The sequence below is a fragment of the Halichoerus grypus genome, chromosome 4 (genome assembly GCF_964656455.1).
Source record: "Halichoerus grypus chromosome 4, mHalGry1.hap1.1, whole genome shotgun sequence".
NCBI classification, from domain to species: Eukaryota; Metazoa; Chordata; class Mammalia; order Carnivora; family Phocidae; genus Halichoerus; species Halichoerus grypus.
This window is the reverse complement of record NC_135715.1, coordinates 121822507-121850458: the sequence shown is the minus strand read 5'-3', so window position 1 is coordinate 121850458 and position 27952 is coordinate 121822507. Positions and strand designations below refer to the sequence as shown.

The following is a 27952-nucleotide window of genomic DNA, read 5'->3' as shown; positions in this document are numbered from 1 at the left end:
TTATTAATTTCAATTGTGGTTACATATATATGAAATATATAAAAGCATCCTGCAGAGTAAACAGTGTGACATTTCTACAGTGTTAATGCTCTGCATCACATTGGTGGACAAGAAAGAGAAGAAAAGGGAGGGAGGTCACTTAGAAGAGATTGGAGAAAATCTGGACTGCCCTTTTTGGTTCCTCTGAAAGCCAAGTGCCTCTTTGGCTCTTTCACCCATCACTCCAGACTGTGGGGCCATTTCTGGGTAGTGACTTGATGGAGGTGGAGTAACCAAGGCTTGGGATCTTTTAGCTGACCCTCTTTTGTCCGTTAAGTCCTGTGTGTAATGATTGGGCTCTTGCTTTGTCTCTTTATGACAAAATTCCTACCTTGAATACAGCTCGGGACTTTTTCTCTCCCTTTCTCTCTGCTTGGACAGTTGTAACTCAGCAACTGGAGAACTGTAGGCCTTTCCCTCTTTGGCTCTTTCCCTCCTAAAAATCCTTTTAGGTGTTTGGCTCTAATTCCTAAACCTTAGAGTAGTGGCTTTTATACAGGTTTCCACTGAGACACACGGAAAGAAGTACATTTTATACAATTTCCCTCAACCTGCATGCACACACAACTGAAATAAGAATTTTACAAAATATTCTTACCCTTAAAATATGTGAGGTACCCTGTGAATTTTCCTTAGGTAGGAATGCTGGTCAGACCCCATTAATAGGCTGTTCACAGTTTAAGAAACCCCACTTTAGAATGTGAGCTCATGTTTATGGGAACGATACCTGGAGGACAATTTTGGGGCCTGTATTTAAAATATGTTCCTCCAGGGAAGATTTACATTAGCTTCTGCTAGGTATCTGGGGATGCTACCAACTGAAACCCATTCAGTGTTTTGATTAGGTTTATTTTGGCCAACGTATAATATGAATTCAGGCTCTAAGCCTACCTGTGGTACACACTTGGGGTGAGAAAGTCTTGAAGATATATTTTTTTGCTATATCAAAGTCAAGGTTTAGACAGACAAATAGACGATTATACACCCTGTCTCTCTCTACAGAACACTTCCTGTTTTATTTTCAATGTAATTCCATTCATAGTTGCCTGATTTATTTGAGGGTCTCTGATCTGGCCTTTCATTGTCTTAGGAACCATATTTTATCTCCTGATCTTGTGCTGCAGTCTGGTAAGCTAAGTGTGTAACCACCAGCCGCTGGCAGATGCCTCCAGGGTAGATAGCAGCCCCAGTGCTCAAGCACCTCTCTGGATTTTCACTTTATTTGTGGCTCTGAGCAATTCATTTCTTTTCCCACCAGCTTAATCATGTAATAGTAAAAAAAAAGTTTTTCATTTATATTTTATTCAGCATTTTTGTGTGTGCTGTACCAAGAAGGGCTTCTGTGGACATCTAAAGTGTAACTTGGCAGAAATGGAAATTCCAGGATAGTTTATTTTTGAAATAATGCTGGCATAATTATCTATCCATCTGGAAGAAAACAGGGCTGTACCACAGTGTCATACCATATACAAAAATAAATTACAGCTTGATTAAATATCTAATTGTGAAATATAAAACAATTTAAATGTCAGAGGAAAATTTAGATAGAAAAAAGATTTCTATGACTTTATAGTATGGAAGCTGTTTTTAAATAAGACAGGATATCCAACTGTTATAAAAGGAAAAGAGATATAATTGCGTGCAAACTAAAATAAAAATGAGTAATGAAAGATAACATAAATAAAACCAAAGATAAGTTAAATATGGGATAGAAATATTTGCAGCATGTGTGACTAGAGAAAAAGTTAACTATGAGAAGGTAAAGAACATCTTGTGTGTGCATGCATGCATGTATGTATGTGTGCATGGCAAGAGAGTGGAAAGAGGAGAGGGGGCACTAAATGAAAAGTGGGCAAGAGACACAAACAGAAATTTTACAGAAGAGAATATTCTTTTTTTTTAATTTATTCATTTTTGAAAGAGAGAGAGTGAGCACAAGTCGGGGGGGAGGGGCAGAGAGAGAGGGAGAAGCAGACTTCCTGCTGAGCAGGAAGCCCAATGCGGAACTCGATCCCAGGACCCTGAGATCACGACCTGAGCTGAAGGCAGACGCTTAACCGACTGAGACACCCAGGCGCCTGGAAGAGAATATTCTATGTGGTCAGAGTATTGAAAAGATGTTCAACATCACTAATAGCTGGAGGAATGCAAATTAAAACAACCATTTTTTCTTTTCCACCCATTAGATTTGCATAAGTTAAAAGAGTGATGTATAGGTCAAGATATTTTCAACTAAAAGTATCAGAAACTTAGATTATAATGTCTTAATAAGTGAGTTCACTAACTCAACATGATCAGAAATCTGGGAGTAGATTGGTTCTATGATTTATTAACAAAGAGACTCAACAATGTCACCAGCCTATTTCCAGATTTCTTGTTATGTGAATCAATAAACACCCTTATTATTAAGACATTATTATATAACTTTCTGATAATTTTATCTGACACTCTTTTCCTCATGTGTGTCTGCTTTTTCTAATATGGAAAATGTTGGGTTTTATTATCAGGGATCTCAAGGTTGAAGGATGACAAAGGTTAAGAAACATGATTTGCTCAAATTGGATCATCTAATAGAAGCCACCATGTTGAGCAGAGGTATCAAAGGTCTCTTTGCTTATTGCAAGTTTAAACAAGATATAAAAAAAAAACCTTCTAACCCGAGGGAGGAGGTTTGGGCTTCTCATTAAGCAGAGCAGGAAAAATGAAAGACAAACAAAAAACCTATTCCTGAGAAGATATGCACATAGCCTGGACATCACATGGATTTTAGGCCTGTGTTCCCATTGCCTGAGTGGTACAGGGACTCTCCGGAGAACAAACTTTCTTTAAGGTAGTCCCAGACTTTTAGTGCCCCTGCCTCTCTAGAGGAAGGGACTTTAATGTTAGGTCTCAAGCAGATAAAACAGACACTTGTTCAAGGACGTAAGCAGTATATAATGAAGAATAAGCTCCCCAAGCACACAGGGATGCAAGGCAGCATGCATGAGCCAGCAGAAAAGAGCATGCAGCAGAAAGACCACAAAGGTTTCATATATCGCAATTATCAGAAAATAATTACAGACCAATATTCTAAGTTTAAAAACTAAGGCAAATATGGAAATATTTTTAGAGAAGAGAAGATTATAAAAAAGTGACCTACCAGATTTGAACAATAACAGAATAAAACTGTTTAAAATTAAAAATACAATAACAAAAATTGAAAACTTAGTGGATAGATTTAACAACAGTTAGTATAAGGAGAGAATTAGGCATCTGAAATATAGTTAAGAAGTTATTTTGTATGGAGTAAGACAGAGAATACATAATTGAAAATATGGAAGCGAGGATGACAAATAGAGGAACACATAAAAAGGTTTAACATGTGTTTTACGTAGTGGTCCATTGGAGAGGAGAGAAAGATTTGGGCAAAAGCAGTCTCTGCAGAAGTAACAGCTCAGAATTTTCTAGAGTTGATGAACACCAATCTATAAATTCAAGAAATTCAATCAATATCAAGAGGAGAAATAAAAAGAGAGACAAACCTTGATATAACATCGTAAAACTGCAGAACACCAAAGACAAAGCAAAATCCTAAAAGTTGACAGACAAAAAGGTAAATGGAATTCAAAGGAGTTACAGAAGAACTGACATTATCTTTTCAATAGCAAAAAGGAAAAAGAGAAAAGGTGGAACTACGTCTTCAATATTCTAAAAGGAATTAACTGGTAACCCAGAATTCTACCCATCAAAAATATCTTTTAAAGAATGAGGTTAAGTAAAAGACATTTTCAAAATAAAAAACACAAATAGGTGAGTTTCACATTATCAAAATCTTTGATAAAGGAAATTCTAAAGATGTACTTCAGGCAGAAAGAAACTATACCAAAGTTCTGGCATGCAAGGAGGAATGAAAAGCAAAAAAAGTGATAAATATGTGACTAATTCTAAAGAATATTAATCTACAACAGCAGCAATGTCTTGTGGGGTTTAAAAAAAAGATAAAATGGTCACTCAATATAAAAACAGCGTACCATACATGTCAAGAGAGGGGTAAATGGAATTAATATTTCCTAGGGGCCTTGTTTTGTCTAAGCGGAGGGTAAAAATATTGGTACTCCTTATGCTTTGAAGTGTCCCTGTTGTCATTTCTAAATTACTTTTAATAGAGTGTGACTATGTTCCTTCTAATCCACAATAAGAAAAATAGAGCAATAAAAACTATCCAAAAGAAGTAAAAAGAAACGAGAGAGAGAGAGAAGGAGAAAGAAGCACACAATAGATGTGACAAAAAGAAAGCATCCAAATGTCAGTAATAATTAAACAAAAATAATTTAATGTAAATAGACTAAACAAAGATTACCAGATTGGAGAAAACAAATCCAATTAAATGTTGTTTTGAAAATGTCTTAAAAATGAAAGTTTACGGAAATGTTGAAGTTATTTTGATGGAAAAGATATACCACACATATTTTAAAACAAAAAAAATGTTAGTTTATGTTAAGAGCAGACAAAATTAACTTTAAGGCAAAAAAAATTCCTAGAGTTAAGAAGGGTCACTTTATAATGATTAAAGTTTCAATTTACTAGGGATTCTTTTTTTTTTTAAAGACTTTATTTATTTGAGAGAGAGAGAGAGTGAGAGAGAGCATGAGAAGAGAGAGGGTCAGAGGGAGAAGCAGGCTCCCCGCTGAGCAGGGAGCCTGATGCGGGACTCGATCCAGGGACTCCAGGATCATGACCCGAACTGAAGGCAGTCGCTTAACCAACTGAGCCACCCAGGCTCCCTACTAGGGATTCTTAATAAATTTAAATTTCTATGTATTTAAGAATGGGACTCAAAAATAAAATATTTTGAGATCTATAAGGAGAAATACAGAAGTCACAGTCTCTGAGGGAGATTTTAATTTGCCACAGTCTTGGTAATTGATAGAACAAGTAGATAAATAATTAGTGAGACTATATAAGGTTGAAACAAGATGGTTTACGAGTAACCTAATTTTTAGAAAATTGTAATTTACCAAATCTGAATAGTCTTATGACAATAGAGAATCTGAATCAGTAGTTTGAAAAAGGTAGTAAAAAATATTTCTAGAAAGAAAATTTTAAAGCCCATGAGGCTCTATCAGAAAAGTTTGATAAGCTTCCAGGAATAGATAAATCTCACACAAACTCCTCCAAAGTGTAAACAAAGAAGAAACACTCCTTCACTCATTTTATGCATACTCTTGATATCAAAAACCCAGTGAAGACAATATGAGAAAAGGGAATTACAAGCCACTCTCACTTATGAACATGTATGCAAATATGCCAACTTGAACCTGGAACCATATACAAAAAGGGATTCTGGGAACCACAGTATAAGGGTAAGGAAATCATTATTCCTCAAATCAGGGTAAGCATTACCCTTGGTGAAGGAATAAGGTTGTGATCATGTGGCGATATCTCAGAGTGGAGAAAAAGGGGGAAGGGAGATGAGGGGCTGGTGAGGCATGGGAGTTTATAATTCTTTTTATACTTAACCTATATAATGTATGTACATTTCTGTATATTCACTATATTTCACAACAAAAGAATAACACATCAAGTTTCAAAGTAATGTTTGAGTTGAGGTTACACATTCTGTGAACATCTGAGTTGGTACTGGAGTGCTGAGCAGCTGAGGACATTATGTAACTCTTTCCTTATCAATTCTTGTACAGCACTGTCTGACTTGTTTCTTTGCACATACATTCTTTTTCTAATGAAAAAAATCTAATAGATCAAAGTTTACTATGCCTGTAAATAAGTGTTTCAAAGACATATTGTTTCCTCCAATACCCACTTAGTAGCAGGACCTAGACTTTTTGCTGATAATATAGTTGTCCACCTAACAGACAGTATTTTCAGCTACTCTTACAGATAAGTGTGGCCGTATGACTAGGTTCTGGCAAATGAGATGAATGGCAGTATTTTGGAGAACTTCTGAGAAGACCCGTTAAAACAGAATGGGCACATTCTTATGCCACCCTCTATCCTGCTGCCTGGATATAAAGGTTGGAGTTTAGTGGCTGCCTTGGACCATGAGGATGCACTCTGGGGGTGGCGACGTGGGAGCTGACAGGAGCCTGACTGAAAACTTCATGGAGTCACCCTGCTAACATTGGACTACCCGTCTTCAGGTTTCTTTTCCATGATTGAGAAAAGGAAACTTCTGTCCAGTTTCCTCTGTTATTTGTAGCTAAACCCAATTCTATGAACATAAAAACAACAAAACAAATCACCCAGAGTTCTATCTGCTTATGGGTTATATCCAGTCCACAAACAAGTTTTGTTTGACCTATGATTTCTGGAAAAGGAAAAAAATGTGAATTTCTTTACATTGTTAAAAATTAAGAGTCTTAATATAAAACTTCTAGATATCTGGTTTGTCTTGAAAAGTCAGGTATGGCATCCTTGAGTTCTTCCTCATTTATCTGTTGGTGGAAACTGAGAAGTAACTCATTCTTCCTTAGTGGACATGGGCATTCCCTGTTGATTCATTTGATCAGTATGTAGCAAATTTTCTTTCCTTTTCTTTTTTTTAAGATTTTATTTATTTATTTGACAGAGAGAGAGAGGGAGAGAGCGAGCAAGCACAAGCAGGGGGAACACCAGGCAGGGGAGCAGCAGGCTCCCCGCTGAGCAAGGAGTCTGATGTGGGGCTCGATCCCAGGACCCTAGGATCATGACCTGAGCTGAAGGCAGTCGCCCAACCGACTGAGCCACCCAGGCGCCCCTGTAGCAGGTTTTTAAAAATACATATTTTATTTATTTATTTGAGAGAGAGAGAGAGAGTACAAGCAGGGGGAGGGGCAGGAGGAGGAGCCGAGGGAGAGGGACAAGCAGACTCCCCGCTGAGCATGGAGCCCAACTTGGGGCTCCACCTGGGGCTGGATGTGGGGCTGGATGTGGGGCTGGATCCCAGGACCCTGAGATCATGACCTGAGCCAAAAGCAGGAGGGGGCTGCTTAATTGCGCCACCTGGGCGCCGCAGTATGTAGCAAGCTTAGACCCACTGGCCTGGAGTTCCTGCTATCAATAGTTTAGTATATTTCTACTTCAGCATAGTTGAGTTATTCTGTTTAATACAATTTTATATCTCACTTTTCTCCCTGATTATTAAACGAATGTCTTTTCTTTTGTGAAGGAATCACATTTTGTGGCTTGATTCTCTCATGGCTGGATTGCATTTCGGTTTGTAACAAATGATTTCTTGTGACTCTATGTGATATCAGAGACATGTTCAGAGAAATAGCTCTGATGTCAGATACCATCAAGAACATTCTAAAACTTTCCATGAAAAGTCTTATGGTATAAGGTCAGGAAATCGGGGCAAGAGAAACTGGTCTTTTTTAAAGATTTTATTTATTTGGCAGAGAGAGAGAGGCAGGCAGAGGGAAAGGCAGGCTCCCTGCTGAGCAGGGAGCCCGATGTGGGGCTTGATCCCAGGACCCCGAGATCATGACCTGAGCCAAAGGCAGACGCTTAACTGACTGAGCCACCCAGGCATCCCTACTGGGTTAATTTTGATAGGAATCGCTATTTAGTTCATGCTCTCACTAATTCCCACCTTTCATATGGAAATCGGCTATTCAACAAAAACATCCAAGTTCCAGGTATCTTTGTTCCCATTTTGCTACCAAAACATACAGTGCTTGAAAGGGTAAAGGTACTAATAATTTTCTTTCAGATTTCATACCCTATTTTAATAATGCTATTATATTTTTTGTTTTCCAAATAATTGGTTTCAGTAAAGAAAAGTCACGCACAACATGAAAATATTGGGTGCTTTATTAACCTCAGTACAATTTCCACCTTCCTGTTCTGTTCTCAGTTGTGTAAAGAGGAAAAAAGGAAATTGATTATTTATATCAGTCAGGGTAGGTAAACAATGCATATTGATTAGGTACATGTCTAAATTAGACTTTCATTTAAACCAAACTGAAGGATTACATTTGAAAGAAGATAAACTGCCAAAACATTACAATTAGATTTATCAAAAATTAATGATTTCAAAGGATGCTATAATTATAAAAATTGCAGACTCTGATCGTACTATTCTTTTGGGACTTTAAACGTCTTGTGATCTACAATCCTTAAAAAATTCATTGTTGTTTTCGAACTTTCTTATAGTTTTCTATTTTAAACCAATTCATTGCTCTAGTAGTATTAAGGTGATATCTACCTGCTGAGAAATACTCACAGGACCCCTTGTGGAATTGTTCTGCCATCACATGAACAAATCCATTTATAGCTCATCCTGTGAGGATTCAGTGCACACCTGACAGGTGTGTCAGACAGGGTTTTTTTTTTTTTTCCCCTCTGTAAACTGCAAGGTGCTATGATTTTTATATTTGGGAAAGTGCTATGAAATACAAGCATACAAAGAAGTCAAACATGTGCTTTTAAAGTCTAATATAGGAAGCATTTCCTATCTAGGAAGCATTGCCTATCTTGGGAAACAAGTACACTGATTTCAATTATGAAATTTTGTTCATAGGGATGTAATGGGAAATCGGAAGTAAAATTTATAACCAATTCTAAATTGAGGATTTCACATGATGTGAGCCCCTACTCTCTCAGTTATGTAAATACTATTACCTGTTTGCTGAAGTACTTTTTGGGTATTTATCACGTATGGGACACTGGGCTGGGTCAAAATAGGATTATTTCACATCAGTCTTTTTTCCAAGTGAACAAGCTGCTTTGTGTGAGTGTGTTTGCTGTGGGAGAATTTATAGTAGCATGAACTTCAGGACAGAGAAGCCTAACTTCTCCCTTTTGGTCAATGTTTTTAAATGTCTCCCCCGAACAAGTCTTTGCTATGAGCTGGGGAAACAGTGCTAGGAGATACGGGTGCTACTTCCAAGGATCTTTTATGTTTTCCATGTAAAAGGTTGGCTTAAGGGAAAAAAAAAACACCCTGAAATATTCCTTGAGTAGTTAGCTATCTAATTGTTTTTACAAATGTGTATCATTTGAGAATATGTTTTGATGACAGATAATAAACTGATCTCGGTGCATGCACTGAAGTTAAGAACAACTATGGGGCTGATTTAAATTCTCCTTCCTACATTTTATTAATCTTATCTCGGCTGAAGTCAAAATTCTACAGACCCCGTGCCAAAGATGATATTCTTCAATCTCACATTCCTAATTCCTTAACATATAAAAGCATTATTATTCTTAAATTCAGACAAAAGTAGACAAGAGAAGATTTGAAGATACCCGGTGTTCCTCACATACTCCCTGAAGCCCAGCAACACAAGGAGAACTGGCAGGAAATACTTTTCTGTGTTGTGCAACCTGCGTTCTATAAAGTCATGAAATCATTCCAGGAGAAGACGGTGGATGGAAACAGCCATACGCAGACTGAACACTGAACAGTGGAATGGCCCCATCAGTAGCTCATCTGATTCAGTTAAAAGGCAGAAATGCTTCTCATGTTATTTCTGTCACCTCCATTGCTCCGTTGAATCTCTAGATTAGACGATATTCTGCCCTTGTTTAGTACTTGAGGTTCATGTTGATAAGAAATAATCATGTGATTATTCTTGCTCCGTGGAGAAGGATGACCGTTTGCTGTTCCCGAAGTAGAGTATGTTGGAGGGATCTAACCGAATTCATGTCTCACTGGATTATTCCTGATGACATTTATAAGGGTCACTGTGAAGAAGTAGGAAGCTAGGACAGGCTCCAGGGGGGTCGCCTGCAGTTTGTGAGTGTGGAATTACAGAGGAGCGTTAGACAAATAAAACCGGTATCTTTGACTTAGCAACTGAGACCCGTTCACTTCCCACGTGTAAGTGCAGTTCCATATGGTTTTATATTGTACTGATTGATCATGAATGGAATTCTTCATCATGATCTTTCTCTTATCTCCCACTTGCCTTGCTCTTATGTGAAGTTGTCTTCATATTTTTACTTTCGAAATTGCTTTGGAATTGTTCCCTAGATGGATCACGTATTCCTTAGTAGAATTTAAATTCCATAAGGATGTGAACTGTGCCCCACTTTCTGGCATCTGTCCTAGAGGATTGTTCTCAGTGCAGCATTATACAAAGCAATACATTTGGATCCAGTCTTTTAGTAGAGCAGTAAGAAACCAATTACAAAATGTATTTTCATTACCATCAAGCACATGTTTGAAATGATAGTATCCACATTCAAGGATGATTTGAAATGGCAGGTTAAAGGAGGTTCATCATGAAGATTTGGGAGACTTCTCAGTGCTTAGCATGTCATTCCAGTTTTGGCAAAAGACATTCCTGTTGAGCTAATTAACAAGGTAGCTTTGAATGACTTAGAGGCAATGTATTCCTTTGTTTCAACTGCAGATATTACTTCCACGATGTCCCCCAGAAACCTGTGAACTAAACAAAACAAAGACCTTTTCATTGATGCACAGGCTTGTGTCATAGAGGGTTTATAGGGTAGGTGGATGGACCACAGCGTTCAGTTGACCCTGGTGGCATTTCTCCCATGTGCCAGGACAGAAGCAGACCCACCAGAAAGCATCTCAAGCAGCATTATCTGTTTTGGTTGGCTTACTACCTGAGAACGTGCTCCAGACTGGAAAAATACGTGCTTCCCCTTGTCAGTGGACAGGGGTGGGGAGGCAGTTGAAGACTTGATATTTATACATTCATGAATAGAATCTTGCAAGACGGTATCTTTTCACTTGGGGCAAAACTTTTAATAAAAGGGGTAAAAGTGGTTTTAATATTAAATTAGTCTGTGGTTTCTTTAGGGGTGTTTTGGATCCTCTTCAACTTCTATAGGCTATTTGCTGTAGCAGCTTCTGGGAAGGAAGCACTAAACTGTAAAGTTTTACAAAAATTCATTTTGGATGGAGACCTCTGTTTTCTTTGTCTGAATTTGTTTTTCAACAGCTGTTCAGCCAGTACATATGTCTTCAGTCACTCTCTTCTCAAAGAGTTTCTTTTTCTTTTTTTTAGAGGGGGGGGGAGGAGGGGCAGAGGAAAGGGGAGAGAGAGAATCTTAAGTAGGCTCCATGCCCAGCACAGAGCCCAACATGGGGCTCAATCTCACAATCTCACAATTCTCACAATCTCACCACACAATCATGAGCTGAGCTGAAATCAAGAATTGGATGTTTAACTGACTGAGCCACCCACATGTCCCTTCTCAAAGAGTTTCTATTCCTCACTCCCTTGTAATGTCTTAGTTTCTAGTCAGTTGAAGGTCGTTCAAATATAATGAAGAAATGTGTCTTTACATGGAATGTAGACATTTTCAAGATTTCCGTGCCAATGGTCAGTATGGGCTATTTGAAGCAATTGGTCTAGTCCATAGCTCCACTTAGTTCTCAGTCATCTCCTAATAGCATATACTAAGGAGATATAAATTAATTAATTTAAAGGTCATATAAATCTCATAAGCATCAGTAATTACAAAAATGACTTTTAATAAGGAAAGAGAAGAGGTCAGCAGGAGAGGAAACATGGGGATCATGCCCATATTATCTTTTTCATCTTGAGGACTGCTTCCCTAAAGCTGGAAGTGGGGAGTGGCAAACAGGCACTGTCCTGGAGGAGTTGAGGCATCGAAACTAGTTCTTTTTTTTTTTTTTTAAAGATTTTATTTATTTATTTGAGAGAGAGAATGAGATAGAGAGAGAGAGCATGAGAGGGGGGAGGGTCAGAGAGAGAAGCAGACTCCCTGCTGAGCAGGGAGCCCGACGTGGGACTTGATCCCGGGACTCCAGGATCATGACCTGAGCCGAAGGCAGTCGCTTAACCAACTGAGCCATCCAGGCGCCCGAAACTAGTTCTGAAATTTATTTGAGTAGTGGCAATGGCCATTGGCTTTCACCATCAATAGTTCCATTCACATCTCTAGGGGAAGTTGCAAAGTTCACACACACAAAAAATGTTTTAAAAAAATTTTTCCTCCTTCCTCCCTCCCTCTCTCCCTCCCTTGCTTTCTTCCTTCCTCCCTTCTTCCTTTTCGGTTGTTGTTGTTTTGTCTTATCTTACTTTCTTACATGAGTCTGCCTTTCACATGGCTCTCTCCAGCTGTCCAGAATCTTCCACCCCATTTGGGTCAATGTGCCCTTCTCCCTGCATTGTTAATACTTCCTTTCCCTATGTTGTATTGGTTCAGTGTATTATAGAGCTTATACAGGGGAGATATTTGTGACTTAGGCTCTCACCCATCTGGGCTGGTGCTTTTCTCTCCCCCCCCCACCATTCTAGTCTATGTAATTTGCTCGGGAATGAAATAACATGAATGGACAATGCAGTGTTCCCCAGACCTCACTTTTGGGATTAACATATTCCCCCCATGGAGCTGCTTATAATATGGAGCATGCATTTCATTTGGCACAGGCAATCTCAGATTGGAAATTATGGAATAATAAGAGTTCTCCTATGATCGAGAATGTAAAACCTGCTAGAAAAAATAAAGTGCTCATCAAAGGTAACTTATTAAAATGTATTCTTAACTGCACTACTGTCTCTTTTGCCATGACTCATTGGGTGTAGACTACAGTTTTTCTTCATTTATCTCCTGTAGAGATTACAATCAACATTTGGTTTAGAAGATAGTTTTACAAATGTTTGCTTTAAAAATTGCTCAGTGTTTAAGGAGCTCTTTCTGGATGTTGTTGCTAGCCTTTTTCTAGCTGAGTAATCTTTTTTTATTACTAACTCCTATCAGTAAATTTGTTCACAAAAGTAGAAACATTGCCCATCTGTAATAAACATCTCTGAAAGCAGTAATCTTCACTAGAACAGTACACTTTTATAAAGAGTATTCTATTTTCAGGGTTGCTGACCTTTCGCCTCTTCATTGGTTGCCATAGTGATGAGCTGAACTCTGCTTAATAGAGCTTTACTAAAATGAAGACAATCAATAAGCTTTTTAACTCTGTTTATATGGATAGCTCCTGATAACATATATTGAAATAAGATATAGCCATATAAATGTATCTAATAGTGGAATTTTATTTTTTAAATTTTATTTTGATTTTAAAAACATATTTAAGCAGATGTTTATGTAGGTTGCAAGAGATTAAGTGCTTTCTGTGGCTTTCATAGAATTCCTAGAATACCATCGTGAGGACCTAAAGATACAGATACAACTTGAAATGTAGATTTGAAAGATCGCTGTGTAATGGATAATAAAACCCTTCTATAACAGCAAATGGTAGAAGTTGCAAGTACCATGGTTAATGATTTCTAAAGCAAAGTCAAGTCAAAGAACTCTTTTAGCACCTTGTCATGAGAACATTCAAGGCCAAGTTCTCATACAACTTCGGATGACGTCAGAGGAATCCTGAAACACTCTGGAGAAGGAAAGTTGGTGATCTGGCAGAATTCCCTGGCAAAGTAGAAAAGCATGGATTATGTTTGTTTCCAGAGTTCACTTAACAGTTTTAACTCTTAGTTATCGATCCTAAAAAAACCTATTTTTAGGATTATAATGATACTCATATGAGCACATTTTTTGAGGAATTCCATTCCTTTTCCTTGAGAATTAAATATCTGTTTTGCATTTATATTTACATATTCCGGTTGACATATTGTAAGTAAAATGTAAATGCATTTAATATAATAAGCTCTACAAGATTGTCATTGCAAAGACGGAAGTCTGAGGAATGGCTTAATTCACAAAGTCCATTATCACTGTCATTTGTTTAGATTCTAAGGGGCAGGTGTTGTGCCATTGCTTTCCATGTGTGTCTGCAGCCCTCTCTCTGGGTATGCCTCATCGGCTCTGGGAGGGTGAGTTTGCTCAAGGCATTATAGCCACAAATGGAGAAAGTGTCTGCTCACTTTGGCTTCTCTTTCTCCAAAGCCTGCATTCTACTTCTCCTTGGTGTCTGAGAAGCTAAGACTCCAGAATTCTCTTCCTATCAAATACTTCCTAAGGTTTATTAAAACAAAAATCACCATCCCTAATGATAGGACGTGGAGATAAAATTAAGGTGATCCCAAGACTGTCTTTAGTGAACGAAGAGAAAATGAACTATGTGGTCATTTCAAGTGTCAAAATAATTTCTTTGAAAAATGCAGAAAATATCTGTCATAATAGATTTTTCATGGTTCACTATTTTCCCTAAATTAAAAAGATTTAAGTGCAAGAAGAGCTTTGGAAAAATTGGCTATCTGCGTTTTCATATTAGAGTCACAAATTATATCCCTATGTTACTTGGTTTCAATTATCATGTTTGTTTTTCTAAAACTAAACATCTTATCCCTTACTTATTAAGAACAAAACTAGTAGAACTTTTAGTGGTTCTGCCATTCAAGGGCTATCTATTAATTATTTCCAGTTGTAAATACTAGGGATATAGTTGAGAACAAAGCAGGCAAAAATCTTTCTCTCATGAAACCTACGTTCTTTGGAGGGAATCAGATAATAGATAAATAAAAACACGAATATACCGCGTGCCAGGCGGTGATACAACCCAGGAATTAAAACAAAACAGTAAATAAAATAAAATTAAATAAAAATAAAACAAAACAGTAAAGAGGTGTAGAGAATGAACGAGGACTGAGAAGAAAGTGCTACTCTTTCAGATAAGGTTCAGCCAAGACCATCCTGTCCCCTCCCACCTTGATGACCGCATGGGTCTCTTCGCTTTTACCCCTGGGCCCCTCTGCAGCCCGGTGGAATGAAAGTGAGATCACATTGTTAGTTTGCCTGCTCCAAGTCCTGAGACAGCGTCTACTTGGAATAGAATACACAGTCCTTCACCCAGCCTACAGACCCCACATGCTCTTTCCCTTGGTTGCTTCCTACTGTCCTCTGCCTTTCTCCTCGCTTACTGCGCTCTAGGCAAGGGTTGTTCCTGAGCAGCCCAAGTGAGCCTCATCTTGGGGCTGTACACTTGCTTTCGCGTTGCCCAGAGTGCACCTCTTTGGGATCTTCCTGGTGTTGTTCCCTGCCTCCTCCCAGAGCAGCCTTTGGGAGCAGTCTTTCTAAAGGGGCATCCGGGCATCACGCGCTTTCCCCTCTGCTTCATCATCGCGCTTAGGGCCTCTTGCTTGGGTATCGCATATCCATCTGTTTAGTGGGCGTATGAGAACATAAGCACTATGAGAGCAAGGATTTGGCTCTCACCACCACTGGTGTATCTCAGCACCTGGAATAGTGACAACATATTGCAGGAGCTCAGTAATTATTTGTGGCGTGAATGAATGAATGTGCTCTAAGGATGCTGCTGAAAAATGGGGAGAAGATAGTAGAAAAATGTCAAATGCCTCGGAGGATTTAAAAAGGATCCCATGCACTGGTGCTTTCCATGATCCTCATTCTGGCTCCCATGGTTACCTGGCATAATTATTCCAGATGCATCCTGATCTCGACTCCCTTTCCCCATCTTTGCTTATCCCCCAGAGAATCTTTACCAACTCACGTAAGTGCATAGTGTGTGGCTCCTCATCAAAGATGTGAGATTTTGGTGATCACATTTCCAATTTCCAGAGTATCTTAAATGGGTTGATTTATGGTCATGTTCTTTCTTTTTTAACTGAAGCATCTCCAAATGCCCCCAAACTCGGACCCATGGAGCTGACCGTTGTCATTACTGTGCCAGTTTGCCTCCTGTCCATGGCAGCGGTGCTGACAATCTGGGCATGCCAAGGTCGACTGTGCACAAACAGGAAGAAAAAGAGACAGAATGTGGAGGAACCCCTCTCTGAGTGCAATCTGGTAAATGCTGGAAAAACTCTAAAAGATCTGATTTACGATGTGACTGCCTCTGGATCTGGCTCTGGTATGTGCCTGTTGTCCATTTCGCAGTAAGAAAACTCTTATTTAAAAATAAATAAAAATAAAATCTAACAGAAAGGGCCCAAATATTATGAATTGTATCATTTAGAATGCTTGATGTGGTATGTGGTAAGTTCTGGTATAGAAACTTGTTTTTGGATTTGATGAAGAGAACCGACTATCATGGCTGAATGAATTAAGTCTTCTCAGTTGCCTTTTCTGCTTTTAGGTATTCAGATTCTCATTTTTACATTCCTTCAGAGTTTATTTCTGAAGCGAGAAAGAGTTTCTCTTCTCTCCCTTCCCCCCCCTCCCCATTATGGTTAGTAATAATCATTGTTGCTCTCTTAGTAATGCTTCATGGGCACAAAAGTTACTGTATTTAAGGAGCTGAGTTCTGGGAGAGAGATGTTAGTTATGCAAAGTGGTATTCTTAGAGTGTCTTTGCTTGTGGTAATGGAAGTCTTCAGAATCCGAAGCACCCCCTGCGATGTGTGTGTGTGAAGTCAACAGGGAGCTGACCTGAAATTAAAACCAAGAATGTATTCTTTTTTTTAAATTTTATTTTATTATGTTATGTTAATCACCATACCTTACACCGTTAGTTTTTGATGTAGTGTTCCATGATTCATTGTTTGCGTATAACACCCAGTGCCCCATTCAATACGTGCCCTCTTTAATACCCATCACCAGGCTAACCCATCCCCCCCAACCCCCCTCCCCTCTAGAACCCTCAGTTTGTTTCTCAGAGTCCATAGTCTCTCATGGTTCGTCTCTCCCTCCGACTCCCCCCCTTCATTTTTCCCTTCCTACTATCTTCTTTTTTTTTTTTTTTTAACATATAACGTATTATTTGTTTCAGAGGTACAGGTCTGTGATTCATCAGTCTTGCACAATTCACAGCACTCACCATAGCACATACCCTCCCCAATGTCTATCACCCAGCCGCCCCATCCCTCCCACCCCCACCACTCCAGCAACCCTCAGTTTGTTTCCTGAGATTAAGAATTCCTCATATCAGTGAGGTCATATGATACGTGTCTTTCTCTGATTGACTTATTTCGCCCAGCATAATACCCTCCAGTTCTATCCACGTCATTGCAAAGGGCAAGATTTCAGTTTTTTTGATGGCTGCATACTATTCCATTGTATATATATACCACATCTTCTTTATCCATTCATCTGTTGATGGACATCTTGGCTCTTTCCATAGTTTGGCTATTGTGGACATTGCTGCTATAAACATCGGGGTGCACGCACCCCTTTCCCTACATTTGTATTCTTAAAGCACAGAAACAGATGATAGGGATTAGCACAGCACTGCTGTGCTGGCTTTTGCTAAGGTAGTATGATAAGTCTATTCCTCTTTAATGGAACTCCAGAACCCCTGGTGAAGCAATTCAAAAGACAAGGCTGTTTTATGGCCTGAATGAGCCTTTCTCATTGTACAAGTCATATGAGGGCATTTTGGGTTTCTGGTGACAAAGCAGATTTCCCCGTAATAACAAACTTTCTAAAATGGCCTTTCCTCACTTATATGTCCAGAAATCCTGTCGGCATGTGGTACTGCAGAAGTGTGAACTAAGGTAAGCCTAGGTGGGTCACTTCAGGAGCCCCTGGGTCCCCTCTTGCTTTGGATCATTAAGGATGATTACCCCAAACAGACTTTGAGAAACTCCGCAGCCCGTGGCCTTTAGGAGCATCCAGACAGGCACAATTAACAGGGCAGATGACAGAGAGGCAGTAGCATTTATATGAGTGTCTGTATTTAACATGAAGCAGCTTTAGACTCACCAAAGGGTCCAGAAAAGAGAGACCCAATTAGGTCATCCACAGAGCCCAGACCTGCTCTGTCTTGGGCCAAGGTCTCAATGTTTATGCCATCACTGCACAAATTAGGTGGCATGTTTTCAAAGGAGGCATACCTGGAAAAACGTCTCCAAACTGCAAAGTTTATAGATCTAAAATCCAAATTAAATTATTGCATAGAAAACTGACATTCTTCCTTTAAAAGTAAAGCTGTTCAGATTCAGTACTCATTCTTCCTTGACTATTACATCATGGGGCCCACTGTGTACTAATTTCTTGAGCCCGGGTGACATTCTAGGCACAAAATATGAGCATAGAGAGCTCTGATTTGTGCCCAGTTCCTTGAAACCTTATATAATTTCTTGATAAAGTTCAAGTGGTTAAATAACCATCTATTTAATACTCCCCCCAAACATTTCAGTTCACCTGAAGATGTTAAGTAGAAATGTGTATTTTAGAGCTACTCCTTGAATATATTTAAGGTGACTAAGAATTTCCCTTTCAAATAAAAGTAATAGAGATTTTATAACTGGAGACTGGATATTTAGTTTAAGAAAGTAGTCTTGAGCCAGGACATGAAATAAAAAAAATAACATTAAGATTTTTTGGTGTTTTTGTGCCTCTTTAAACTTAAATCGGGGTTTATTGACTATTGGACTCTTACCTTTATTCTAAGATCTTTCTTAAAAAGAAAGCTGTCCATGTACCCAAGCACAGATGATTTTTTTAATGAACGATTTGAAAGAGTTTTAGGCACTTTTTCTCAAAGTCCGCTACATCCATTTGGCAGTGAGCACTGGCTGAAAGTACCTGATGGAGGCATTGTCTTTGGTAATCAGAGAGAATGGGTCTAGCTGCTGCAAGGTTTCCATCATGAAAGCTCGTTCATTGGGAGGAGATCAGGTGGTTCGTCTTTGCTTCTCTTAATTGGGCCAGCAAACTTTAGGCAAAGGCAGTTTTGTTAGATGTTGAGAAACCAAAACTTGTGAAGCTTATCCCTGACCAGGTCATTTCAAAGAGATAGAATACCTGCAAGAAAGGAAAGTGGACTGATGTGCTGCTGGACTATTTCTGAGAATGGATTGTGTCTCAGGTGGCTTCTGAGAGACTGGGTGAATTGCTACTTTCCTGTCCCAGTATAACACTTCTGATGGGTGGTGACATTACTGAAAGATGCCTTCCCATCAGACATCAGCTTCTACAACCCCTGGTTTAAAAAAAAAAAAAGAAAGAAAGAAAGAAAGTAAAATGAGCCTACAGGGAGAAGCAAAGTCTATGTATCTTCAAATGAAATCTCTTAAGTGTATAAACAAGAGCTAGATTATTTGGAGTGGTTGCCTTGAAAGATACCAAAGCACCTTTCCCAGAGTTTTAGTGTCTCAGCTTGAATTGCTATGCTGAGTACATTTGATGATGTTGTCTTACTCTGTCCATGGTCTGTCGCATTGGTCATGTGCTTGATCAATTTGCAGTTTGAAAATAGAGGCTAATCGAGTTCTCTAATCAGTTGTTGTTGGTAGCGGTTGTTGATGGTGATGTTTTGGTGGGTGTGTGTATGCAAGATGGGGTGAGGGAGGAAAGAGATTGAGATTGCAATTTGGCCTGATGATTGTTAGTACAACTTTTATTGTGTGGTCAAGTAGTAAACTTGGCCATAGCCTACAAGAAACAGCCCTTGGAGTTTGCTGCTGGAAGTCTTCCCAACAGGAGAGGACTGCAGACATATCCACTGAATGGTGAGAGCATGAGTTTGGACTGAACACCAACATTTTAGTTGTAGGTCGGCCTCCCACTACAGCCTATTTCTGGGCAAGTCTTCGATTACTGCAGGGCCCCGATTTTCTCATCTCTAAAATGATAAAGTTGAACTAGACGATCTCAGAACTTTCTGGCTGTGGGGCTCTATGACTAATTGTTGAGATCCATAATAGCAACCTTATAGTCTGTGCTTATTTAGCCACAGTGGGTGGTTCTCATGAAGATGAGCACATCTGAATAAACCATGGCTCATTTCAAGAGCAGAGGCTGAAGCCTGCAGAGCTTACGGGGCTGTAGCAGTGAGAGTTTCCGGGCCATCTGAGTACAAGGCTAAGAACTAAACACGACTTTCCAGAGTAAACTTAGACTGTAACCTCTTTACCTATTTTCCTCTAATTATAAGAGTGATAAGTACCCATTGTGGAAATTAAGAAGATGTATATTAGAAAGAAGACTATCACAATTCACCCTGATTCCACTAAATAGGAAGAACCGTCATAGCATTTGGCAAATTTCCTTTTCTGTCTTTTTCCTGTGCATATTTTGGATAGCTAGGTACACTTATTTAGGTGGGTAGAATTTACTGTGCTATTTTCATTTAACATTATAGCAAAAGTATTTTCCCATGTCATTAAGAAATACCTCCTCATAAGCAGCATCATTATCATTTGTTCTAAGTAATCTGTTCTAAGATAGAATATTAAGGGCTAACCATTATTGAGCATGGAATATACCAGATACTGTGCCAGGTGCTTAGCATGCTTATTCATTCTTGTATTACCCCGATGAGATAGGTACTGTTAATATCCCCTATTTTTTAGATAAGCTGAAGCTCAGAGAAGTTCCATTACTTGCCTGTGGTTACCAGGTGGCACAGCTGAAATTTGAACTGAGGTCTTTCTTATCTGTTCTCTTAATCGCTGCACTATGTTTAACAATTTTTCTATTATCTGATACTTTCCCTTCTATTTCCTGTAAGTAATAATGTATTAAATATTGTGGCATAAATGTTTCTGTGTTTTTTTTTTTTTAAAGATTTTATTTATTTATCTGAGAGAGAGAGAGAACAAGAGACAGAGAGCATGAGAGGGAGGAGGGTCAGAGGGAGAAGCAGACTCCCCGCTGAGCAGGGAGTCCGACGCGGGACTCGATCCCGGGACTCCAGGATCATGACCTGAGCCGAAGGCAGTCGCCCAACCAACTGAGCCACCCAGGCGCCCCTCTGTGTTTTGCATTAAATCTTTAGGTTAGAATTCTAGAAGTGGGGTTATTGGTTCAAAGAATCTAAACTTTTTACATACACTCAGAATGTATTTTCTTTGTTTTTTTTATTTCACAAAGAATTTCCATTTGATATTTTCTATGATGATGCTTTGCTTTTTTTAGTGTAACATGATTACCTCACTTAATTATTGAATCTGATTCTTCACTTTGCAATTTTAATTTGATTTTTGAAAAAATTCACAAGGAATTCTTCTGCTTCCCCAGTTGTACTAGAAACAATGCATTTTATTTTAGAGACTGATGGCACCTTTTTTTTTTTTTTTTTTTAAACTTTGTGTCTTTAGTAACCTGACTGGCTTTCGTGGGCAAATCAGGGAGATTTGCAGCAATTCTGGAAAATCAGATATCTGTAGCAGCAGGTTATGTTCAAGAAATTTTTATTTGGGAATGTGAGAAGAGAAATTCATATTAAGAATTTGGAGTGGTGTTTTTTGAGCATGGTTTGACCTAGAAGTTTGGTACAATGGTGCTTATTTCTTCAAAATCGGTAAAATTATGAAAGCACTTCAATGTTTGCATTTTTTATGTGAAAATAATGGTCATCATGACAGTTTTTTTCTGATACTTCCTTGTTTGTAATCATCAATTCCGTCTTTTCTTTGGTTAGGTCTACCTCTGTTGGTTCAAAGAACAATTGCAAGGACGATCGTACTTCAGGAGATAGTGGGAAAAGGTAGATTTGGTGAGGTCTGGCATGGAAGATGGTGTGGGGAAGATGTGGCTGTAAAAATCTTCTCCTCCAGAGATGAAAGATCTTGGTTTCGGGAGGCAGAAATTTATCAGACGGTCATGCTGAGACATGAAAACATACTTGGTTTCATTGCTGCTGACAACAAAGGTATTTTCTAATTGGGTTCAGCAAGTAAACATGTTATGTCCATCATCAGATCACCATCAATAATTTCTTTGTTTTAATAAAATACATAAAAGTCTAATTTCTTTATCGAGGATAGAAAATGCTTTTCCTCTTCTCCACAGATAAATGTACAGAACCGTACAGTAAAGGCAGGGCAAACGAGTGATATGAAATCATGATACCATAGCCAGGTTGATATTTAAAGTATTTGGTGACTGGTATGGCAGAGGAATCAACCAATCAGAACAGAAGCTTCAATTGGAACAGAGAGTCCTGGGAGAGCCCTGCCAGTCTAGCTTTTATCCCTTACTTGCTGGTCCATGAAGAGATTGGGAGGCATCTTGTCAGAGGGTGGTGGGAGGTGGGGGAGGTTGCTTTGGGTGTCTAGGGCAAAGGGATGACATTGGAATTTTGAGTAGCAACTGTTAGCCAATGAGGACAGAAATATTTCAATATTTTAATAACCGGTACAGACGTAACACTGAATGCTAGTTGAATATTCACCTTTGCCAGGACTGTACTTCTCCTCTGTATAAATAGGCTTCAACTCCGGACTCAGATTCTCTATGAACATTGTCAGAATGGCAGCAAGCAAATCAATTTTAGTGAAATTTTCTATCAATGTACTTTGAGTATGAATTATATTGAGGTTTAACATCAACAACCTCAAACAGTATATGACTTTTTGAGATTTGTGGAGCAAGACAGAGCATCAGTTTAGGTATTGAAATCAATATTCATAAAATACAGTATAAATCTCCGAGTAATCAGGGACTGGATATAATTTATGGATCACCTATGCTTTCCTTCCTCTTTTTGCATAGCTTTTATTTATTTAACTGTGCATTAGTTCCCATAACAAAGGGCAACAGGGCACCAAGATGAGCAAAACATGATCCAGTCAATTTTTTTTTTTAATTCAAATCAGTAATACTCATGAAGAACTTCGGTGAGGTAGAGATTATAACCTCTGTCTAAAAAATTATCTGTGGATATCAGGGACCCAGCATTACCTATGGAAATTAAAATCTATGATTATTTTTATCTATTATAAGCTTGATTATTACTAATCAGATGACAAAAGAGAGGCTTAGAATTACTGTACATTTTGGCCTTAATTATGTTTGTAGACAGTATGTGTTTTCTGATTTGCCAGGTATAAACTGAGTAAAGCCAACATGAGCTTTAAACAAGAAATGTTCTTTCCAAATTCTTACCTCTACATACTTTGAAAATATATCCAGACTATTGAAAATGAGACATTTCTTAGTAAGCTAAGACCTTTTTTCTTATCCTTCCTAAGACTGAGCTGAAGTGTACCTGCTGATTAGATTAATTAGCATTGTTGTCAAAGCAGTGATGACTTTAGTTATATGGATCATCTTGATGGGCCTAATTTAATCATTATGTTTATTTGATTATAAAACAATAGGCCCAAGGGAGATCATCCTTGATTGTCTCTTCTTCAGTTTAACTGGTCTACCTTTGTCACTGGCTTACTTATCAGTGGCTTTGTGCATGACTTTAAATGACCTCCAACATCGCTTTCATCCTCATTTCTAAATCTTTTGTGGTATTTATAGTTCCACTGGTTAGTCAACGGTCTGACAGAGACATTGATATGAGAGGGCAAGATAGTCACTGGCACTGAGCAGGAAGAGAGGTAGAATAAGGATTAGTTTTGTACATGGTCAGTTTATTACTGAACTTTGTCATGTTATGTTGATTTTTGTATTCGTAGGAAATTTTATCACTACCCGGATTTGGAAATTAAATATTTGGATTAAGAGTAGCTCTTGTACATAAAGCATTTAATAGAAAAAGTCCCTAGCAAATGTTCATTATCGCTTCCTTTCTCTGAGTGTCAGAACTGGTCAGGACTGCCCCGGGCTGTTGTAGACACTTCCAAAAGCTAAAGCTAACTCCAGGGACTCTAATACCTGAAGTTTTAGGCTAATTTCTGTTCTGCTAAAAATATTTTATAAGCTGGATTAGCTTTTGGTTGAATAAAGTAAATTACTTGAAAATGTCTAGTAACTGTATTTGGCTCTTAAGGTAAACTTTTGGGGAAAATCATCAACTTCATATTTTGAAAGGTGAACAATGTGAACATTCTTAGAATTTTAGAGCTTTTATTACAGTAATAACACTTTGTGTAAATTTTTTGCATTTCTTGTTTGTACTGGAACAATCTTTCTTAAAAGCTCAGAGTAATTTACAGCACAACACTGCGCCTAAATTCATCTGTCAGTAGTTTCTTCTAGAATACGGTACCATCAGTATATAAAGAGAATAAGAAAGGAGTTGTTCACTTAATCAGAATCACTCTCATAGCTTCCTGTAGCTCTGGTGGATACATACAACAGGTTCTAGTATATCAATATCTTCAGGGATTCAGTGAGATATTTTACTTTGCTAATTTGGACTGTCAGCATCCTCACTAAAGGAATTAGCTTTGCTTTGTGAACAATACAGATTTACTTTAAATACTGACATTTGCTAAAAGCTTTTGGTTTCGTTCTCAACATATATTTATAGCAATAAAGAGACTTTTTCCCATTTAGATAATGGAACTTGGACTCAACTTTGGCTTGTCTCCGAATATCATGAACTGGGTTCCTTATATGACTATTTGAATAGAAATATAGTGACCGTGGCTGGCATGATCAAACTGGCCCTTTCGATAGCTAGTGGTCTGGCCCACCTACATATGGAGATTGTTGGTACACAAGGTACGTGTTTTCTTTCTAAGTTTTTTCTGCTTAAATATGAGGATAGAAACACCAAGCTGTGTTTTAGTGTTTAGTTGTATTTTAGTTTATTACAAATGACTATCAAATGTAAAGAAATACTAAGTTACTTTAAAAAGCTGAGGATATTATCATGATACAGCCAACTCTCATCTATGTACTCATCATTTTGTATATTAGCCATAATAATATTTTTACACCTGGTGGCTCCAACTTTGCCATTTAGCACACATCCCTGGGAGATCTTGCTTTGGTGGCAAATGCTCTATATTCAGAGAATATAAATACTTTAAATATTTACCTTTGATAGCTAAAATAATTGGAGATGTAATGTGATCTTAAAAAATATTTACATATAATGGACTCAAAGATCAAATAATACCCACTGTCTTTTCTATTTATTGAGTTAATAAAGAATTTGCTCTAGAAAGTCATTAGTCCAGTCAGGGCAGTGGTCCTCAAATTTGGATTTATGATCCCTTAAACTCTTAAAAATTATTGAGGACCCAAAGGTTTTTGTGTATTTGGGTTCTATCTATTAATATTTACTCTATTAGAAACTAACATTGAAAAATTCAAAAAGTATTTATTAATTTACTTAATAATAACTAATTATTAAACAAATTTCAAAAAATTTGCATCTTTTTTATAATACAAAAACCAATCTAGTGAAAATATGGTTTTGTTTTACATTTTTGAAATCTCTTTAATGTCTGACTTAATGTCTGGATTTTCAAGCATGTTCTTCATTCAGTTGTTCCTTTATGTTTTGGTTGAAGTATGTGAAGAAAATGTAATATCCCACAGATAGGTATTTGGAAAAGAGTCTCAAAGACTCCCAAGGATTTTGGGGTCACATTTGAGAACTGCTGGTCTAGGGTAGTAAAAGTTTGAAACTTGTTTTCTAAGAGTTTATTTGCTATGTTCTTATGTAGTTGTAGTAATGCTAATTCTTTCCCTGTTCATGCAAAGGAAATTTATTAGTGGCTACTAAGTGCTACCTAGGGTCCTAAGCATCAAAGTCATGCCGATGGGTGATGAGTAACACCCAGGCATTGCCCTGAGGCAGCTTACAGTCCAGTTGGGAGAGACAGATAATTAAACACACATGTAAATGAACAATATAATTTAGATAGTAATAAGGGTTATGAAGAAGGCAAAATGACGTACTCTGTGGAGACTGACAGGGGATGTGGAATGTGTGGTCAGAGAAGACCTGTCTTCAGAGGTGACTTTTGAGCCAGGTCTTCAAAGTGATTCCTCTTAGAGAGAGTCAGTCTTCAGTAACAACAACAACAAAATGAGTATTCTTCTCTTATGCTTCATAGGTAAACCTGCTATTGCTCATCGAGATATAAAATCAAAGAATATCTTAGTGAAAAAATGTGAAACTTGTGCCATAGCAGATTTGGGGCTGGCTGTGAAGCATGATTCAGTACTGAACACGATTGACATACCTCAGAATCCTAAAGTGGGAACCAAAAGGTAAGATCACTAACTTTGGTGGTGCGCTCAGACATATGGCCGCCCCGTAAACATGAAATCCTGGGATGAGTGTGTGGGTTTTTTTTGGGGTGGGGGTCCAAATGAAAAATCATTAGGCCCAAGAAAGCAAGAAGTCTTCTCTGGGTCATTGAGAAGTCAGTGACACAATGGTTATAAAGCAAGGACACTTGGCCTTTTAGTCATATAGATAGTAGCCATTTGGGTGGGGAATGCAGTAGAGAGGGATAGTGGAAGAGATGGTGATACATTATTTTGAGTGGGTCAGTTTCTGAGAATACATTTTCCTATGGATAGGAGGGAAAAAAATGTCATCAAAACAAGTATGAGAGAAGCAGAACATACTACATATATATTACGGCAGACCCATTAGTAATGGGATTTCTGGTGGTTTCTTGTTCTGGCCAGCCTGTGGCCATATGGCCTGCATACTTCCATTTCCTTTTATTTGAATATCAGGCTCATGCTACTTTGACATAATTCCTGGGTTCTTTTTTTTTTTTTTTTTAATTCCTGGGTTCTTGATCTTGAAGTCAGAAAACAACCAAAACATTTTCCTGGAGTTGTCAAAGGCTCTTCAGAGTAGGAGATTTCTGGTACAGTTGACCTCCAAGCCATGTTTGAGATTCTAAGCCTATCCATCTGAGTCCTTCCCATGGTTCCCTAGGAGAATTTAATGAGGCCCCAGGAACACTTCAGGGCAGTTTACTCAAACTGGGCAGCCCTACGGAACTTCTTTTCCCTATAAAAAGTAAGCCTTGGCTTGCCCATCAGACTGTCTCCACATCAGGGACCCCTCAGGGAAGCCTTGGATGCTGGACTCCTTCAGAGAATCTAAAACTTTTAAGAGTTTGGGAGGGTATTGCATCCTCCTCTTAATATTCTGGGAAATCGTGAAAATCCCCTTCGGACAGCTAGGCTCCGTCAGGTCCCATGGACTGTAGATTTCTTTGGTTTAGTCTTATTCAAACAAGGCTGTCATTTTCTTGTAGCCAATATATAATGTGTATATATGTCTGGAAGCCACTGTATAATAAAATTGTTCATTCAGAGAAGATGTTTATGGAATGCTGCTGAGTCCTGGGGGCACCATGATGAATAAGAGATGCTCTTTGCCCTCAAGGAACTTTCCATGGCAACGTTTGTTGGTGGAGGTTGAGTTCCGTCTCTCCTATTGAATGCTTTGCTTGCTGAATTTCCCTCTAGCTTGTCCTTTGCAAGTATTTGGCTCCTGGCACCTGTGCTTTGACACACTGAGTAGGATGACTTCTAGTTTTATTTCAAACATTTTTAAACTTATAGTTCAGTCAGTCGCTGTATTACTTAAATTTAATTTATTATAGTGGCTTAGATCTACTTTTAAAATTGATGTAAGCTATTAATTCATATTTTATGTGAGGATTTATTAAGATTGTATTTTATTGGATTGCTGTAGTCATACAGAAGATCTGAAATGTGCATGTTTTTGAAGGTATATGGCTCCTGAAATGCTTGATGATACAATGAATGTGAATATCTTTGAGTCCTTCAAACGAGCCGACATCTATTCTGTTGGTCTGGTTTATTGGGAAATAGCCCGAAGGTGTTCAGTTGGAGGTAAGATGTTGGGAGATATTCTTTGTATCTGTCTTTCCTTGATGCTCTGAATACAAGATACTTTTTCTATGTATTTTTTTCTAAGCACTATATTGAGTCATTTTTTATAATATTTAAGAGTATACCTTTTGGTGGTATCTTTCCAGTTTCAAGAGTGGAGCATCCTACATATAATGATGATTTTGTATTATGATTACTGCTCAGGTGGGGGTGACAGTTCTCTTGATAATTCTGATTTTCTTAATGATACTTTGCAAAGCACTTGAAAATTTTCTTGAGTTTGTATGCAGTTAGCTGTAGCCCTATTTTCTACCAGAAATTGAACCCAAAGATGTTAAAACTTTACCAAAAGCCACAGGACTTGAAGTCTTCTAGTTTTCAGGCTTTTGCTGTTTGTTTGTTTGTTTTGTTGCTGTTGTTGCTTTTTCTCTGTGTTAATGAATGTAGAAGTGAGAAAGTGGAGCCCAGAGGTGAGCAGAGACTAACTTCCTGACTCTACTGCTCCTAGCTGTTTACAGATTAGTAATGAGAGGAGGAAGAGTTTGAAGGGATGAAACCCTACAAATGCAGCCTCTGAAGTTGTGGCATCCGTGGAGAAAAGTTAACTACTGGTAGGAAA

General features: G+C 38.2%; 1 protein-coding gene across 5 annotated transcripts in view; it reads left to right on the top strand.

The window, feature by feature from the left end:
- Nucleotides 1–27952, top strand: part of ACVR1C (activin A receptor type 1C) — a 79345-nt gene that overhangs the window by 37520 nt on the left and 13873 nt on the right. For 3 of the 5 annotated variants that reach the window (XM_078070818.1, XM_078070819.1, XM_078070820.1), the window contains 5 exons: nt 15542–15781; nt 21236–21466; nt 24049–24216; nt 25563–25719; nt 27209–27333. In XM_078070818.1, coding sequence (XP_077926944.1) covers nt 15542–15781; nt 21236–21466; nt 24049–24216; nt 25563–25719; nt 27209–27333 — 921 coding nt within the window. Of the gene's footprint in view, nt 1–12386; nt 12478–15541; nt 15782–21235; nt 21467–24048; nt 24217–25562; nt 25720–27208; nt 27334–27952 lie in introns of all 5 variants that reach the window. The other 2 variants (XM_078070822.1, XM_078070821.1) reach the window with 2 other exon arrangements.